This window comes from Ptychodera flava, chromosome 14, assembly GCF_041260155.1.
Source record: "Ptychodera flava strain L36383 chromosome 14, AS_Pfla_20210202, whole genome shotgun sequence".
NCBI lineage: Eukaryota > Metazoa > Hemichordata > Enteropneusta > Ptychoderidae > Ptychodera > Ptychodera flava.
Window position 1 is genome coordinate 832673 of NC_091941.1, and position 20151 is coordinate 852823.

The 20151-nt window shown below is 38.9% G+C and overlaps 2 protein-coding genes across 5 annotated transcripts in view; one reads left to right on the forward strand and one right to left on the reverse strand.

The window, feature by feature from the left end:
• LOC139148894 (CDAN1-interacting nuclease 1-like) overlaps positions 1 to 20151 on the forward strand; it is an 87311-nt gene that overhangs the window by 53570 nt on the left and 13590 nt on the right. For 2 of the 4 annotated variants that reach the window (XM_070720338.1, XM_070720339.1), the window contains one exon: positions 1452 to 3155. The exons of the other annotated variants lie outside the window; for them this stretch is intronic. In XM_070720338.1, the coding sequence (XP_070576439.1) occupies positions 1452 to 1581 (130 nt within the window). In that variant the 3' untranslated portion in view covers positions 1582 to 3155. Of the gene's footprint in view, positions 1 to 1451; positions 3156 to 20151 lie in introns of those variants that run through there. 4 annotated transcript variants of the gene reach the window in all.
• On the reverse strand, positions 10990 to 17184 carry LOC139148895 (uncharacterized protein CXorf65-like). Its single transcript, XM_070720341.1, has 2 exons — positions 16571 to 17184; positions 10990 to 12968 (listed from the first exon to the last, which is right to left on the reverse strand). Exons 1-2 carry the CDS (start codon positions 16710 to 16712, stop codon positions 12673 to 12675), a joined length of 438 nt encoding a protein of 145 aa, XP_070576442.1. The 5' UTR covers positions 16713 to 17184; the 3' UTR covers positions 10990 to 12672.

Consider the following 20151-nt stretch of genomic DNA (forward strand, 5'->3'; position numbering starts at 1 on the left):
TTCTGTTTTGTCACAAGTGTCAAGTCCCTCTTTATGTGTACAGGCATATCTATATGTGTAATGCGCTTTATAAAACAAAAAGGTTTTGATGTTTTCCGACTTTCATTGAAGGTAGTGTTTAACACTTAAAAGCAAGGACTGCAGTTTCTGTCAAATCATCCCATGAGGTGAATTTATCCACCAATAATTTCTTTATTTTTCTGTTATTGACACATATTGGTCTTGGACGCTGATGTTTTCCATAGCGGCAAAGAGCCAGCAGCTCTGCTTTTCATGGCCAGACTTACATGTAGGGCTACATATGGTGCCGGATTTTGGAAGTTTCACAAATCTGTATTAGAATCTCATTTCTTTGAGTACAGATGGATTATGATAAATGACAGCGACTGAATTATCATCCCTGATTTATCAATTTAAACAAAACTGAAAGTGGAGAGAAGTACATGTGATACCACATGGATCACACACTGAGTACTTATGGCCGCTGAAAATCCTATTGCATCGGTGAACAAGTAAAAAGGTGCTCTGGCGAAACAGATGGCAATTCCAATCGGATTTCTGAGATATGGTCTTTTACGATATCTAGCATTTTTATCTCCAGGGATTGGTTTTCTATGATGCTGCACAAAAGCCACAACAAATAAATCATGTCTGTGACTCAGAAATGTTTGATCTTGCCCCCCCCCCCTGCTGTCCTTTTTTCCTTTATTTTTCCTTTTTTTACTCTACATGTAAAGTGACTCTAGCTGTGTGTCTGTCTGTCTGTCTGTCTGTCTGTCTATGTCTGTCTGTGTATGTCTGTGTGTTATACGTGATCAAAAACATGACAGTCTTTCCAACTGACAGTCAAAGAGTTAAACAAAAGATGACCTCTAATAAATGTTCAATTCTTTGAAGTACTGTACGTAGATACAAATTTTACAGACCTTCAACTACTGTTCACATAAGACACAACATCATTTGGGACATGTTTTTCTTATTCTTGTGCAATTTTTCAGATTTCAGTTCACAAGTGAAAATACAGTTTGTAAACTTTTTAGTTCATAAACTTTAACAAGAATAATAACATTTGACTGATTGTGTTTACATTTTTTGTCACAGCCAGTAAACCACAGAACTCTCAGACCAGACATCACTTAAGTCAACCATGTGCTCAGTCTAATGAAATTCCAACTTGTTTTTTTTAAAAGATTGTTTTTAAAGTTAATTTTTCTGACATTGATCTATATTCACTGAGGCTTCATACCTCAACTTTGAAGAAGTTCTAGTTCCAGAATATTTGATTTCATGAATCAAAATGATACAGTTGTGTTTGAAGTATCTGATGCTACTTGATTTTGTTTAGCCATAAAGTGATATGTTTTTGATTTTATGTTATTTACTTATTTATTTATTTATTTATTTATCATTTATTTATTTGTATTTTGACTTATTTCTGTACACTTTTGTAGGTTTGGTCCAGGGATGGTGATATACTGGTTTGGATTCATTGATGAATTGGATGTGCACGGTGACAGAGGAATAATGCTGAAAGATGAGTTTCCTAGTGACATTATAACTTTGCAAGATACATTTTCTTGAGACGAACACACCAATAACAAACCAAAAAAAACATTAAAACAATAAGGTCACAGCAACCATGGTTGTAATTTATCCTAAAATGGAAAATGTAATTTATGAAAATTGGTGATCTGTTGTAAGTTTGGTTGATTACCCAATAAATTGTGCGTAATGGATATTTTGCCTCTGTGAATTACCCCTTACATCAAAATAAAATAAAAAGTTGCCGTGAATGAGAGAGTCCCATAAAAACAGCGGACACCTATTTGATAACATGACAGGAGTTATTGGTTTGTTTAAAGCCACAATACACGGGTAACAAGCCCTGATAACCTGTATCCTGAAGGCTGACACCAGCTCTGAGATCATGACGGCCCATCACGGTCTAGAAAGCCTTTTATTACAAGTAGACAGTGAAAGTTTTATTTAATAGGAAGTTGAGTCAAGACAGAGTGACATACCATCAAAGCCTATGCTTTGTTTGTCCAAATAGCACAGTGACTTGAGAAATTCACTTAAAAAGCTGCTGTCAGATGAAGAAAAGAAGAAAAAAAAGACACGCCAATGAAGGAATAGGTAATATCCTTCCACAATTATTTTGACTTTTCAATTTTACTCCTTAATCATTGATTGTTTAAGATTTGAACTGGGAAGTTGATTGTAAGACAGATATTTTTAGGATCTCTTTCCCAAAAACTAATCTAAACAAGTATTGATGAGCAGCCCCACTATTCTCATTAGTTGCAACATGGTCCCACCTTGTGGAGGGACTGTAGTTGCAACAATCACAACACACCCATGTATATTTTTTCTGTGGAGACTACACCAAAATTCAATTGTTTACAAGATTCATGATATGTCCCCTATCCACCACAGGTCTCCTGTATTGCTCCACAAATCTCATTCAAATAAATCACGGCTACAGTAGGAAAACAAAACACAGACACAGATCCTGAAACAAACTGGATTCATGATAAATTCATGACAATGAAAATGTCACATAATAACACTCTGATATCATGGGTCCCAAACCTAGCAACTGAAATCAATCCATATTTCATTTACATCTATAAAGAGAGGTGATTGTACCATCACCTGCCTTTGTGTTCACAACATTGAAATTAAGTTTTTATGAGCAAAATATATTCAAAGATTCAATGGGTTCAAAGATAATGAAGCATAGGTTACCATGGAAGAGTAACGGAGTGAAGCTTGGTCTATCTCTGAGGGATAGCAGATCAGTCAAATTTTCAACAATTTTGCTCACTTGGTAACTTCAGAGGGGTATTCTAGATGTATGACTTTTCATTAATTAATAAAAATAAAAAGTGTTGAAATTTACATGAAATTTTCAGGATAATGATATCAATATTCAGACAGGAAAACTGCCAACCACTTAAACTGAGAATTTTGGTTTTTGACATTGTAGTTTTCATTCAATTTCTAATCCAATACCTCTGTAGAAAAAAGTACAACGGACGCAGGGAATGGTCTTATTCCCCTATCCAAATATTTCATTTCATAGAATTATTTTTAACCGAGACGATGTAGACAAAGAAATGATTTTCAGCAGTATTAAAGCATTATTATCATGACTCTATGTTTGAAATTGCTATCTTGTGTGTGTGTGTGTGTGTGTGTGTGTGTGTGTGTGTGTGTGTGTATATATATATATATATATATATATATATGCGTGTATAATGTCTCATATGTGATAAAGAGATAAAACCATAAGAATGTGTGAATTTTAGTTTTGAAATGTTATATTTTCCCCTCTCTTATGACACACCTTTAATGAGTAGATATAGTAAATGTAATTTTAACCTTTCAAAATTGTAGTGTCATGCTGACTTTGTTTCATGTGATGTATGTGTGTTGGTGTTGTTTTATATGATGTATGTAGTTGGTGCCGTGTGTATAACATCTGACAAGTTTTACACATTTCCAATTGCCAACTCTCTTCCTCTGGGATATTTTTGAAGGGTTACACAATTTGAATGGTCGATACATTTCAAATAGGAAACTTACTTGTCTCAGGTTAATTGAAACTAAATATGGAAAATATTGTGCCTGCAAATAACAGTGGTCGGTTTTGTTGTGTCAGTGTGTCACCACAGAGGATAAAAAGAAAACACATATATAATAACAGGACTTGTCACTTTACAAGATGCTTTCATTCGCATTTATTTGTTGTGTTGCAAATTTAGATGTAGCTCACCTGGAAAACATATGAATAGCATACACTGATGTATGAAATTGCTCCCAAAAACTCTTACTTAGTAAATGGTTTATGAACGGATGTGTTTTCGTCGGCCGTCTTTAAATTATGCGTTTTGTAGTCCTAACAAAATGTATTTACGCCCTTATTCCAAACGAGATAGAAAAAACGAAACTTGCCGAAATAAAAATAACGCGCAATAACCTATCTCTTCATCTTATGTCGCAGTTTTTAAGGCAGCGTCCGCCGGTAAAATATTCCCATCGCTGTATTCTTGTTTGGTTATAAAAAGGTCGTGAATTATGATATTTTTTGCGCGGGACATGCTTTCCATTCCAGTCGCCGAAAATAAACACTGAGACGAAGTTACGGGCGTATAAATGTTACAGTGTACATTTAGAACACTTCCAAAACCAACAACGAGGGGAAAATACCGATTAAGGTAGACAAGTATAAGGAGTTGGATTTCTGTCAGAGACTTGCAAACCAGTGGTTGCCATTTCTGTTAGAGACTTGCAAACCAGTGGTTGTCATTTCTGTCAGAGACTTGCAAACCAGTGGTTGTCATTTCTGTTAGAGACTTGCAAACCAGTGGTTGTCATTTCTGTTAGAGACTTGCAAACCAGTGGTTGTCATTTCTGTAAAAGACTTGCAAACCAGTGGTTGTCATTTCTAATCGAACAGCTAACCATTGAATTGTAACTCTTTACTCATCCATGATAGTAGATGGGATTGATTGCATCCAAAATAAATATTCCTAGGGGTGACAAATTACCGAGCAGATACGTGCCAGGTTTGTTCTGTATGTCGACGGTGATGAAATTGTAAACTAAAGGCGACAAATACCCAGCATGTACGTACCAGGTTTGTTGTATTTGTCGACTATGATGAAATTGTAAAGCAACAACAAAAAATGATTTGAACTCAGTATGTCCAAAGTTTTAAGAAAAGGTTTGATCAGCTTTTCGCGGCAAGGAATGCAGTAAGTGTCACATATTTGAATTAAAACTAGCGCAGTTTAATTTTCCCGATGCTTTGGGCGTTTGAGCCAAGCAAGGTTGAACATATGTAAGAGAGTAGATTCACGGTCTCGGTTGAACATCAGTCTGAGACAGCCCTAACACTATAGTAGACACGTTCCCTTGCCGTCACTAGCCGTGTCGAGAACTGTGCTTAGTATTAAGCCCAACTAATTAAAATTTGGAGACCGGTGATTTTTGATGCGCGATTAGATAAAGGAACTGCTTAATTTGTTAGATTTATCCAGTTAGTCGTATCTTCTAAGTTGATGTATCGCGCTCTTTTACCAATCGATGACTTTTTAATGTACCGGACGTCGCCGATTTTAAATCAGAAATTTTATTTCTGTCCTGCATAATCTGCAAACCACGTGACAAAATCTTGTTTTCTGTACGAAACAACATGAAGAATCTTACAAAAGGTTGACATTTTAAGTCTATTGACTATGTAACTCTCGGCAGTAGCTTTGCGTTTAAACCAAGATGCGAAAGAGTAAATTAGTGCGATTGCAGCAGGCAGGTTTGAGTGCTATCGGTCAACTATATGAACTGTGCCGATGTTTTACCTCCAGGATGAAATAAAGCAATCGTATGCTAACCCTGTAAGACATTACAGAGAGAGAGAGAGAGAGAGAGAGAGAGAGAGAGAGAGAGAGAGAGAGAGAGAGAGAGAGAGGCGCGAATGTACCACACTGATGAGGAAGAAAGGGCAAAGATGAATAGATTTCGACATTTCCATGAAATGTCTTCCATAAACGTAATTTTTCTGCGGTAGGTACGCAGTTTAACGATCTTCCCTTTGTCTTCGTTCGGTGAATTCACCAATAAATTCTACTTACATTCATCTGTAATTTTGTTTCATTGATACAACTACAGCTACGTCTATCTATACTAACCTGCATTTAACCCTATGCGCCAAAACGAGGTTTTAAGTTTCACATAGATCCCCAACCCCACCGTGTCATTCTCCTAGATTCGATCCCCAACCCCACCACTTCATTCACGTACATTCCCCAACCCCACCACGTCAAAACGAAAACGTTCACAGTTCAGGACATTTTTTTAGCTGTCGCATTTAATCAGCAAAACAGACAGGCATTCTGAAACTGTTTCACTTTTCCTAAACGTGGAAACGATTGAAATGTATTGTGACGGGGTGATCGTCGGGGAATGTTGATCAGGTGGACGCAGGTTGTCCTGCAGGATGGCTGGCTCAATTCCCGTCGTCATAACAGGAAGACAAAAAGAATTTGTGGCCGCAAACAGGATTTTCGTGCATTAAGCCTTCCACGGAACAGAACGCCCGAACATCAATCAATTGATTAGAGTGATTAACCGTGATTAGATCTGATGAGATTACAACGGATCTCTTGCCATGGCAACCGCATTCGGCTGCGCGCAGAGAATAATCATTTTCGCTATGGCAACGGGGCCGATGCGTGGATGAAAGCCGACAAGTACATGTCATGGATGAGATGGTAAAGCCAGTATTAACGCCAATCAAATTAATTGACTGTGTTTCGCTTATCTTCTTAGGACTGCAGATTGTTCGATGCCCTGCCTGCCAAATGAAAGCTCAGTTCATTGAAATCAAAACCCGGGACACTGATGGATATGTGAAACGTACATAAGTCCCATTATCACAGCGAAATAACATGTTACCTTCGAGTCGCTGCAAAGGCGTATTAAAATGTTATTTCCATTGTAGAGTCACTTTAGCGTTTATAATTTCATAATCCATTTTCCATGGATGATGGGAAAACAACTTCCAAGTAGCGCTTTATGCTATTGAAATTGGATTAGGAGGCACACATTTGTCTTTTAATATCGGAAATAAAATACGTACCGGAGGGTGAAATCGACATCACTGAAATGGGAATGCTTGTATCACCTTGCTAGGAGCAACTCCTACCCCCATTCTCACTCGTCAAATATATAGTTCTTATTTCTACGGACAACACAGGACAAATCTAATTTACAAATGCCCTCAATCCATCAAGCACTGGGGAATTTGTGGAAATTATCTTTAATTCTGTAGTTAAAAAGAACTGGAATGAAGGCCTGTTCATTGTTTGGTGGCTGGACGACCCTAGGGCACTCAACCAAATTTTCTTCAGCAATAGCTCCACGTAATCTAATAATTACAATTACTGCATTTGTGAGCGGTAGACTACGAGCGAAGAATGGGTTTGTGCTATTAAATTTATATTGAAATCTGCGAGTTAAAAGACACTTTACATCAGACGAATTTACACAATTTACACACGGTAATAATGAAAGTTATTATAGATTAATAGACTGTTTGCTGAATACAATATTTTATAGTAACTATGCTGTGTACTGTTTACCGTTCCTAGTGTTGGATTAAGCTGGCATTGCCCATTAACCCTAGTTCTTGCATCTCTTTGCTGTTCAAATACTTCCAGTCTATCGTCGGCTGAGGACGGAAGTTGACGTCCATCCTTGGCTCAGATATCTGTATGTAGAGTCTTGCACCATAAGTTCACTTCAAAGGGGAGGCTGGCTGGCTGGGTTGGGGAAGTTCACCTCAGAGGGGAGGCTGGCTGGCTGGCTGGGTGGGGAATGGACGATTCGATGTCTTGAAACCGGTTTATATCAATGCAAGAAGCCCTTGACAGAGACTTAGTTGGATTTCCTTTCTTCCTTTCAATCGGTGAAGTTGAAAGCCATTACCATTGAGAGCTCTAGCCCACGAGTTTTGCCGAGCAAGACGCACACACATGCATAGCATACACACAACTCGTTTGTAGTAGTTGTATGTCTCAGCGTTCATTTGATTGTTGTCAGAGGCTGCAAACTCATGTTGGCTGCCAGTGCTAATAAATCGTCGGCAGCTGTGCTAGCCATCTTTGCCGGCGCTAATTGCCGCGTTTTTCCCGGTGTCACTCGCTGACAGACTCTGTCGTTTCTAACCGCACTGTGAACCACTTCCCATCTGATTGACAAAATCTGACAATTGCTCTTCGTAACATTGCCCGGTGTCTTCGGATGGCATCGTAACATTTTGGTTGCAGTCTATGTCGCCTGATAAGACGATTTGTGAAATTCAAAATATTGCAATAAAGATCGAACAAATTTACAGGTTTATGGTAATCGTTAGATTTATTAGTAAAAATATCAAAATTGAAATATATTGTGGCGGCGTTGCCATGTTGACAGACGCACATACCCTAGGGAAGGCCTTGCCAGTCATTAAACTTCAATTAAACGCTCAAGCGGACAATGCCCAGGTAATTAATTTTCAATCGGCCATTATAAATTAAGATCGCCAAAAACCTGACAAGTTTCATGAAGTTTTTCTCGGTTTACTGAATTAATGTCGAATTGAGCAGCGTTGACGGCAAGGTCTTGCCCCGACTTCGAGCGACAGGAAGATGTAGGGACGCCTTTCATGAAGGGTACTTATAATGATATTGGAAACCCTGCCTTTTTCGCCAAATTTTCCAGGAAAACCTGGCATTTTGGACAATTTGAATGAGATAAATTAATGTCACAGTACCATAAAAATGCAAATCTACAGTGTCACGTAAAGAGTGTACCTGATGTCTGTGTGTCGGGGCCCGGCATAAAACTGGGCAATACGCCGGCAGAAATGGCATCAACTTTCCTCCAGACCGCGTCGTAAATTTTTCACCGGTGTAAGTTTTCCCCATTGGTATCTGTAGCTTGGTTTGGATTCTTGCGGTTCTGTGGGGAGTGCAGGAGTTGGTGGAGAGGGCACGCTACATTACGCTAAGAACAAACCTCACACCTGTCTTTGGGCTGCCAAAAGAAGCGGAAGGAATAAACCTGGATCAGGGGATTTCATTGTTCATCACTTTATTTCACGCTTGTCGATTTCAGGTGGAGAAAACTTGGCTAGCGGCTATCCCAAATGCCTATGGATTTGAAATAATTCTATAATTGAATGCCACTCTTTTCAAGTGTCCCTCGGAGACTGGAAACACCTTCTAACCCCGCCACCAGGAGAACGCATACAGGGGAATCGCTTTATTGACAATATCTGAAACCGCAATCAGAACAACAACGGACGGCGAATAGCACGCAACTAATATTAACGAAGTTACATTTCAGGGCCACCCCCACCTGTCCATCAACATTTTACCTGTCTAGTATATTTCATCTGTGATTACACGGCGCATTATTTGTCGTGTGTCTTTTCTGGAATATGGCATTAGCAATCATAAAAGGATTTTCATTTTGCAGTTACCGCGAAGCTAAACGCCGGAGGAAATTGTAATTTCTACTTCAGAAACTCCGTGTAAATTGCCTTCTTCGTTGTGGTTTTTCCTTGCCGTGAGCGCCGGTCTACTTTCGGCGTCTGTCTGCAGTAGTGTGAACGCTCGACCTGTACTGTTCTGATGTGATGTTTGGTGAAAGTAAGCCTATCTATAGGTATCACAAATGATGGAGTAAAATTGACGGACTGTGGGTTTTCTAATAATTACAACCAACGAGCCAATCCCAGGCGTTTCCCTAAAGTTGACTAAATCCGACGGCCGCCTGTCTCCGTTCGTCGGTATTGTATGTATTCGAACGGCATGGAGCGTTCCCTTGCACGAAATGCCAGCCAACGTTAACGATGAAAACAGCCACGACATTGCATAAATATCTCCAGAATTAAGCACGAGTAATCAGATGACATCATTAACCCGTCTTTCGGTCCTTGGTTTTATCGTCTGCTTGTTTTCTGTAGCCCAGGGTTTTTTAGTAATAAAGACCTGCCTTCCGTAGGCTGAAACACGAACGATGGAAGTCGGCATAGTCTGTTCAACCCGTAGCCAGCCAAACGTACCAGATTTGATTTAACTGCCTTCACTTTCACGCTTCAATTAGCCGCTGATGATAAAATGGTTTTCCCGCAAAAAGCATGCACCAGCAACGGTATTATTAATCAAAAAGAGTAAGTTTACTCGTTTTCTCCTTTTTATAATCAAGGGCTTTGTTCTTCCTGATCAGAGACACAGAGTCTGTCATATTAGGTCTCTTTACTGCAATTTTGAAAGGCTAGGAATAAATGAAATATCACTGCTATGCTTTTCAGATTTTCTTATTTGCTGATTCGTTTTAAGATCGTGCCGAAGGTACTGAATATTTCAGCTAAAGTTTTTACATTTTATCTCCGTCGTTCATTTTTGTAATTACTGCCTTCAAATTGAGGGTTGGAACCTCCTTGTAGATGTACAGCTAGGGCATGGGTTGACCACCCAATCCAGCGGTCTTCACCTTAACATACTAGACAATACCCATAAAGCCGTGAGGTAATATTCTATAATTTAATAATGATGTATTGTGAGTCTAATTCTATCAAGTTCAACCTTTCTTTTAACGATGTGACAATTTGAACATTATTTGAGAAAAAAATAAGCACCCGAGTATGAAGGGCAGAGGAATTCTCAATACCATTCTCTTAACCACCTATTCGGAACCTTTTAAAGTTAAGATTTTTATGGACGTCATTTTTATATTTTTGCGCGCAAGACATATATCTTTGACAGAAATAGTTATCCGTGAAATCTTATAGTACATACATGGATATTTTACGTTCGCTGTTCACAAGGTTATGTACGTCCGCCCGCAGTACTGTTACCGAGGACAGCGAATGCAAATCTCGGCGGCCAAATCTAGTGTGGATGCTTTTGAAACTCATCGATGATTCGATGTCATTTCTCATTTTGACGGTTTCACAAAATTATGAAAACCAATAGGAAAGCAAAATGCCACGTTGTCTTCGTGTGAGGTCATTGAGAAAGCAGAGATCGGCAATGACGATGACACATTCATTATTTATTGCTGTTAGCTTTAGCTGACTACAATTTGTTCCACAAATTTTAAGACTTCTCCTTTTATTTATTTGTTTATTTTTTGCCGTTTCCTTGGTCATCTTGTCTAAATATAAATATTAGGATGACAACAAGCACTAAATATGAGTTTACTGATACGGAGGACCAGATAGTTGTATTTGAACAAGACTAAAGCCAGATGTTTACACACTTCAACATAGCCTTGCATTTTACCATGATTGACCACAAAAGCCCTTTACTGTGGTTTGAAGTTCCAAATTTGACTCGAAGTGTATACTCTTCCCAGCAGCTGACAGAAAATAGTGAGAACTCGGGAAAATGGTAGAGCACACGCACTGAGAAAGAAACAAGTCAACAGCATGAAAAATTGGAAAATACTACTTGGATCAGTACTTTATTACAGCTGTGTGAAATATAATGCATGTATATCAGTAAAGTTGCAAAAATATGAAAACAAGATGGCACTTATATTATATTGCTGTGATCAAAATAATATATTAAGTTTGCATAGATAATTAACTTAAGCCGTACACATAATATTACACATTATAATTTACATATATTACATGACAACTTGGCATTATTTACATCAAAAGTATGTCAAATTCATTTCAGTGTCATTCAAAAATTTAGATAATATTCTTCTATATTCAGTCAGTCAAAAATTAAGTACATACATTAAAGCACTTCTCAGCGATGTACAGATTCTAAACGGATATTTATATCATACGCCTCTTTTATCTTTGTAAACTTTTTCACTGTTAACTTTTGATCTGGAATAAATTATAAGCCAATGTGGCTACATACAGGACTAATGGGAACGCCATTTAATTTGAAATTCAGAGCTTGGCTTTTTAGCGTTCTTCGCCACTGCGTAAATATTCACCTAAAAATCGATCGCAGGGCATCACATGTATGCTAGCTTGTATGACGATATCGCTTTCCCGACTAGGGTGTTCGTCATCTCCTACTCTAGAATGTGTAATTTCGTCTTGCCAGTGTCTTCCGTGTTTTGTGAGAAACATCCGAGACACCGAAAGTCGTATGGAGGTAAATGTATATAATATATATGCAAAGCAAAAAAAATATTCGGCTGAGCCGCGAATCCTGAGAGACGTAGAGTCCATTGATTATATAAGGTTTAGGCGGTTTTGTACAATGTTCCCAGAGTGTTTCTCTTGTACATATCAAAGTGAGATCTCGTTTCACTTTTAGTCGTGATCAAAATTTTGTTGGCAAAAGAACTATCTGTGAGTCTTATGTCACAGTTTCTGAATAAAACCACAACTAGAGCACAGAAAGGCAATGGATCCGTACATGGAAGAACTGTACCTACCAAAAAGCCTGTATGTGGCATTATAAAACACAGTGATATGTAGATGTATACTCTCCACAGACATTTGACTCGGAGTATCATAAATCTAAATTACCATAAATCGATTGCTGGTATTCAGAGAGAGGGAGAGAAAAAAAAGAAAAGCTTTTGGTCATTCAGACATTTGTTCCATCTGCCTGCGTCGCCAATTGACCTATAGTTACGGCGGTCAATTCGTACACAAGGAGTTTAATTTGTTATTCAAGGCATCCTGTAATTTAGCGATAGTGTGTTTGTAAGTACAGACAGTCAAAGATATTAGCTGTTAAGAGTCGAATAGATAGTGTTCGAAAACATGAGGACGGAGAGAAAAAAACCACAGTTTAGAGCTTGAAAATCGCTCCTGATGATGTAAATATGGAAGAGATTGCCATGGCTTTGCCAAAGGTGCATGACTCGTGCAGTCGATTGAAATTTTTTATGAGCCTTCAGTCCTTGACTATATTACCATGTATTGTGGATTGAAGTTTACAAAAAGACCGTGGGGCAATTGAAGCAGCCCAATTCCCAACCCCCAAATCCGCGCTAATGTCTTCGAAATACGTTTTTTTTCTCTATCATGTTAAAGTCGCCATAATAACGTGTGTTTGGCTGGTATGAAAATATCAAGAAGAGTTCATTTTCAAAACATTCACTGATAAAAAACTGTTTCATCTTTTTCTTCAATGTGTAACCTTAGGATGGTGAAGGCTCATGTCTTGTTCTTGGCCGTCTTGACTTTTTTCGTTTGGGTGTTGGAGATTTCTTGCTTTTGCCAGTGTGTTCTTGTACGTTGGCCACCCGCACTTGATAGTTTGGAAGCAGTTCTTCGTATTTCTCCAGCAAAGGGACGTACTTGAAATGCAGCGGGTGCTTCATATCGTCTTCTTCGGGTGGAATTTGTTGTTTCTCCACCAAGATGTACGTTGCAAGCGCTTCCAAATGCTTGTCTGCATAGTCAAAGCGGTGGTTGTCAAGCTCCTTCACCAATCCTGCGATAGTTAAAAGAGGAGACGGTCTTCATAAAACAGTTTTCGAAGGAAAACAGGTGACCCGTGACCCGATTAATGCCTGCGACATGTCTTTTTTTTTCATGGGGCAAGACTTGTTCTGGGTCTTGGCTAATCGCATCACTGAAATGATAGTAAAACCAATGAGTGTTTCTTTTTTTCCTGACATTAAGCGTGTCACGTTAAGTTGACTTTTTATGACATTGGTGTCTGGGTGTCACAGTTGCCGTGACCAGCCATAGAAAAAACGTTGAGGCTAAGCAGGGAGGCCACAGAACATAGCACTAAATCAAGTTGTAACGGAAGACATGACAAGTGAGATAGGAGACTACGCTGTCTTGCTGTCTTTGCCTTTTGTCTGTCGATAGTTTTGCCACTAGTAATCTTGACAGCGACGTACCGCAGTATATATTTAAGGCGGTCGTTACGTATGCTCGACAACTTAGGCTGCTGGCCCGGACACTACGGTTTATTTGCGTAAATTTCCCGTCGTGCTGCGAAAAATGCCCAGCTGTAAGTAACCCCGATTATTACCTATCGGCGTATTGCCGTTCGATTCCGCAGAAGCTGCCATGAAAGAGAATACATTTGAAGACCTGTTTTGCATTGATATTCAGAGGCCGCCAAATCTTTATTGCTATAATCGGGAATTGTTTTGTACCTTATTATTTTAATTGGGCAATAACCGGCCTGGTAATGACGCGTGTCTAGTTCTGTCACATTCATCTTCACTCACTGAGAGAATGCCCCATAAAAAGTCAGAAATACCATGCCTTCCTTCCAGACTTTGTTACTGCAAGGTTCTGTATCACAAGATATATTCCATAATAACATCGACCTTGGTTCTGGCCATCAATATTGAATCACGTGCGATAATTGAAATTGTTTCCTATAAGTTATTGTTATCGTTCATGGTTTATGAAATATGATTGAATCTGCGTAAATTTCATATTTACGGAGTGAAAATCTTCCCTGTCACGATAGGATTGTAGTCATGTTGTTGTTCGGATATAACTGTGTGGAGTGGGCAGATACACATGGCTTTGTGCGCAAATTCTTTCCTATACTTCATTGTAATTCAATTGTCCATAATTATGTATTTTTCACATGTAGGATAGACAAAACGTCAGTGTCCAATTAGAGACATTTATTTCAGCAGTAACGAGGATAATTGATATTCAGTGTGATTTTAATGTTGCACCGTTCTCAATAACAGTTGAACAATTGCTCAATCGGTGCAGTGTCTCGATTCGTGTCTTTAGCGAATATTCCTTTCCAAAAGAGTTAACACTGTCAACTTGAAAATGTGAAGATGCAGAATTCAATTTCTGTTAGACAACAATACTGTTCACCGTCTTCTACAGTGATACAAGAGGGTTAGGCCCAACCAGACGTGAATGATATCGTGCGGTCAGCACAGCTTGGTTAGGTCGGCGTTGCAAGCTGTAAAAACACTTTGAATTAGCTGCGATTTAGATTTTCATTGCAATCAGCGAGTTTTTAATTTAGCTGAAAAAATATCTTCACCATGATAAATAAGGGGGATATGTAAATTAACGGCATCTTAAATAAGCGAATCTAAACACCTAACTAAAACGACTTGTTTTACAGTACTCTCCGCTGGTTCGAGGGTGGCTCCAGGCCCGAGTTTAGCACCCTTGGCTAGCGAAGTTGGGTGTATGAAGGCAATGCAACCACTCCTCAAAACTTTGTGGTACATTTCTACTATTCTATTCTGGACGAGAGGTCAGTTCCTTGTTCGTTCCTTAGAGCATTCAACGAGCAAGGTGACTTGCAAAGATCGATGTGTCTAGACATACCAGTCTAGGCAAACCGTTTCGATTAAACATTAAAATGACCCAAAAAAACACTAACTTTGAAATTTAACATGGGTTTCTAATGTAGATGTTGTATTGATCCTCACTAATGTGAAGAATCTCAATACGTGTACCAATTAAACCTAGGATTTCTAACAACAAACGTAACTCTTCTGGCCCAGGTTTCTTTCTTGGTAATTTGCATAAGGAATATTGTGATCCTTGTAATTTGATGCAATATACAATACATGTATTGAAAATGCAACACACCGAATGCACAATGTAAATGACTTACAGCGCGTGCCTCAGTAAGGTCATTAAAATTTATATGTTCTCTCGAGTATTTGAAATCACGGTGACTATATGATGTAGATTTCGTTTACAATTCCCCCACCCCACCTCCACCTCCACCTCCGGCGCAGAAATTCAAACACACAAATAAAATATTATTTTTATACATAGATATTATAAGAGAATCACCGTCAGCAGCGAATGTTTTTTCTGCCTGACCCTAGTCTCACTTTCATTTTTTCTCTTTGACATTCATGAACGTAACGTAAAAACGGTTCCCAGAGAGATCACCTCATCTTCAGTACTAAAATCAACAAAATATAACGAATGCGACTAACTTCACCAAAGACTACACCCTGGAGTAATTCATCTTGCACATGGCTCTTAATTATTGGAAGATCTCTTCCAGCGTGTTTATTTTTCAGTACATTGACCGTGTTAATTTTAGACCCATTCTACTTGATCGAGGGTGACGCTGATATTAAAATGAAGGCAGTAGCGTGCTTTATTGGTCGTTGACAGATGATGCTAGCGTTTCTAGTGATACCGAGTGGCGGATTACTTTCTAACTCATCACGTATGCAAACACTGACGAATTGTGTGTGTACTCCACATAAAATGGAATCTTTATCCTAAACCGCTGGGCCTTGAATCCTATTTGGGTTGAGCTATTTGTTACACGGTCAACTCTTGCAGGCTCTATAAATGAATGTAGCTATTATACAAAGCAGAATTACCCTTGGTACACTGCCCTTCTAGCGTCTGACATTTGTCTTTTTGTTTTCCTTTATAATATTCAAACCGTTATGCACACAACGCGGCAACACTCTTTGCCGTGCAGAGGAATGCCACTGTACGGGTTTAAACCTTTTCGTCGTCAACCAAGCGTTCTTGAACCCACGCTAATATGTGCTACAGAGGCCGTCTTTCCCCCGCTTCAAAAATTTAAGAATTGCCTCGGAATTTTCCCAACAAATGCTACGTGCTCTTTGTAGTCCGCCATGACGATAGTGCATTCACCACGGCATCCTGTAGTTTCTGGCCCTCGGCGGTCGGATATTGCTTAAAAACAACCTGCATTTTAATAGAGTTGACTGCTTGGAGGGTGGTTCGCCATTCTGCGCCGAGATTATTGACTGAATGTATAAAACGCGACCATTGCGAACCAAACTGTACCGTATAGACAGAGGCATGGACTGTTGTTGTTTTGGAGATATTTAGCTAACTGATTAAAAACCTGATCTTCGCCCACATGTCGCTTAAAGTTTCTCCACAGTTTTACCACACGTAGCCTTTCTAGCCTTTCAGTGAGTATAAATATAAAGCATAAAACGAAAGCCACCGCCTTGCTGAAGGTGTACAAACAAACGATTACACTGGACGCCATTACGTGCGTGATAGTCATCATGGCGGCTGTACGTGACACCTGTGGAGTCGGCGCGAACTGATAAGAAAAAAACGGCCTTCCGTTTTTACCTGTTTCGTCCGAGAGGTCGAGTAAAACATCTGCCTCTCCGTATCCACATCTTGTCTTGATATTTTTAAGTAAGTTGACGACAGCACAGCCGGGGTTAAAGAGTAAGGCCTGGTTGGACCCAAATTTCACCGTAATGTACATATTGTTTGGGGCGTCTCAACGTAAACGTGTATCGTCGCTATACAACCTGTTGGGCATGGCAACTTCAACACACAACTTCTTACGTTGCCTGTCAACGGTGTTAGTCTTCAGATAAAGGGGTCAGATCCGCCTTTGGCAGCAGAAAAATCCTAGGTCCGCTAAATATCGAGGGAGAAATTTCCAAAACGCAAATGCAGAAAGAATAGTTAATGAAAGGATAGTATTTTTTTAGTAGAAGTGTGGTTTCTATAGGGCTAAGTTGCCCATTGAATGGAAATAATAGCGCTGGCAGTGTAATAGCTAGTTGTTTGCAGGCTCATTGAAACCTATAACAATCGCTCTGTTGAGAAGAACTATATCGCTGTCTCTATAGCAGCAGGGGTTTTAATTTCATTAGACGCCTTTAGGACTTTCCAAAACTTAGAAAGTTTGTTTTCCCCGTACATTTTTCCACCATCAAGATATGACGTAGATCTCTCTAAGTGGTTATGGGGAGCTGAGAGTTGACCGAACAAACACACCGGTTGTCAATCAGTCAAGTAACCAGTTCTGACCTAGCAGTGTAGGTCTTATTGACCAATCGATCAGTACACTTGGATGAAACAAAACGTAGTGATCGTATTCTAAGTTATCAATACGGTACCTTAGATAAATGTTTAGCTAAGATCGCGTCATTGTTTTGACAAGATTAAATTTATCATGGTGATAGATATATTTATTTTGAAGTCTAGTGAGTACACCGTACTTTGTTTAATAGTTCGGTATTGTGTACAGGTTTCTCCAGTGCATTGTTCTTCTGGCTGACTCATGTATTACCATCCTAGTGTCCTTGTTGCATTGCGCGTATTTCGGTTTTATTATTTTTACCACCGACCTGGACGTGTAACCTGCCATGTCCAATTCTGCGTAGATATAAACAATTTTGCTTGAGTCCAAAATTATTTACAGAAAATAGACCGAGGTAAATTGTCAAAGATTCAAATCCATCATAAATTGTTGCGGTACACGTCAACGTGCCAAGTAAAATGTTCAGTTCATTCTTAGACAGAGTTACCTCTCTACAAGGCGGTTTTTTTATTGTTTGTTTTGTTTGTTTTGTGTTTTTTGGCCAAATATCCTTGTTTTTGCAGAAATGCACTCTAAGTAATTTTATGGAACCTAGATTGATATATTTGGTAGGTTTACTTTTTTCTGAGACAAGCAAGAGTGAAAAAGAAGTATAAATTTATGCAAATGTATGCAAATCACCGGTGTGTTTGCTTCTCTTTTCACCCATTTTGTAACTCTTTTCTGGCTAGGCCAATTGTGTCTAATTTTTACATTGTATTCTTGATATACTGACATCAATTTTGTTTGCCAATAAAGTACTTATAGAGGGAATATGAGTCATTTCAATTTGGCTCATCATCATTTCAATCACTCTTTTGCATATCGGTCGTTCGATTTCTGCGATTTTGAGAATGAGAGTAGATAGTGCCAAACAAAAATACAGCTGCTTTGCAAATAAAGTCTAGTTTGTAATGAGATATTAAATGTCATAAGGTAGCGTTTTTCACGTAAAATTAATTTTCAATTGAGTTCTGCTAAAATTGAGGTTTTTAACCCAAATACATCATACCACATCATTCTATGAGTAAACTGATACCAGACTAAATTTGAGATTCTCTGCTTTTTGAAAATGTATTGTATAATACTATTAGAATGGTTTCCATTTCGTCATTGATGAGAAACACTGCTTTATAAGAAAGTGTTTGTCGGTAATATACAACGACACCTTGAACCAGGTTCTGTTAAAAAACACATAAGATGGACAAGAATAAGACTGTAAAGTCATGATATTAGCAAAAACGTGTGTGCGTGCACGTACCTACCTACTTACCTACCTACCTACCTAAATACATACCTACATACATACATACACACATACATACATACATACATACCTACCTACCTACCTACCTACCTACCTACCTACCTACCTACATACATACATACCTACTTACCTACCTACCTACATACATACATACATACATACATACATACATACATACATACATACATACATACATACATACATACATACATACATACATACATACATACATACATACATGCTCATTATACTCAATTTCTTCGTCAGGTGTATGTGTCGGACAGCAGTCGCTGTGGCTAAGTACACTACGGACAACCCCTATAACCCTGTAGCGCCTTTTTTCACTGGGTCACAGTCGTCACACTCTACCTGACCACAAGCAAGTGTGCGTTGGACAATCTGTCAATATAGTCAGTGTTGTAAGGCCGGGAAACGAGTCAACGTATGACAGGATATCTGAAACGAGTACATTTAGTTTCTGACATTAGATATGCCCATTTTGTATTCCATGGATCACTATCACATCGCAGCGGCCTTTTAAATTTTATCGTCGAGTAATATCACGTGTAGGCGCAATGGCAGATAGATGTACTAGCCGCTGGTCATGTCTCTACATGAACTGTCTCAAGACATGTACATCACATATAAACTGACTAGATCACTGCCATCTTCTCTGTCGGATGTCGGCCTATTATTGTACCAATTAACCCCCATAAACCTGGGAATCGTTCCTTGTCTCGTGTAAAACATGCGACTTGGCAAACATACACACACAGCACGGGTTGAGGCCCCTATCAGCGGGCGGGCAGAAGTCCTTTACGAGGAGCGCTAAAATCACTAATAATTCGGCTCCATTTGTTTTAGTGCAGCTCTAAGCTATACCTTGCCTTCGCATAAATAGGTAATCAAACGATTGTATAAGGATCGTGATCTCTGTAATGAAATCCACAAATTGTCAAGTTTTATTGTATTTAGAATTAATCGCTATTGCAAACGAGCACAAATAGTTTCAACCGCGTTCTTCTTCAAGCCATGTGTTTTAAACTTTCACTTGTTGGTGTTTTTTCAAGAATAACATCGTATGGATGTTTCTCCATGTCAATTCGAAATTTCTAAACGGCAACCGAAATATACGGACTGTAAGAGGACACAACGTTCAGTTGATGCTTGCAGTGAGATAAACCGACCTGATCAATGTGAATCTAACATCTATAGCTGTACATCGTTAATAATTTGTCAATTTCATCTGATGACGTCATTGTACGTGACTCTGACTGTGTTCGGCTGCTCCGAATGCTTTCTGAGCCTCGAGGCGAACATTGGTACCTTTGTGGATCGTTGACGTCCATTCCACATGGGGCCTAGGAAAGCACGTTAGCAACTGATCTATAATACACTACGTCATAAATATCTGAAGCGTATCGTCTGAACTATGAAACGAATGACTTTTCAGGAATTCCATCATAATGTTTTAGTTTCGCGGACACCCTAGCCATGAGGAAGATCACACTATTTCCGAGAAAATTGTTCTTTTAAAAGATGGAGTAGGATGGAGAAAAATGTATT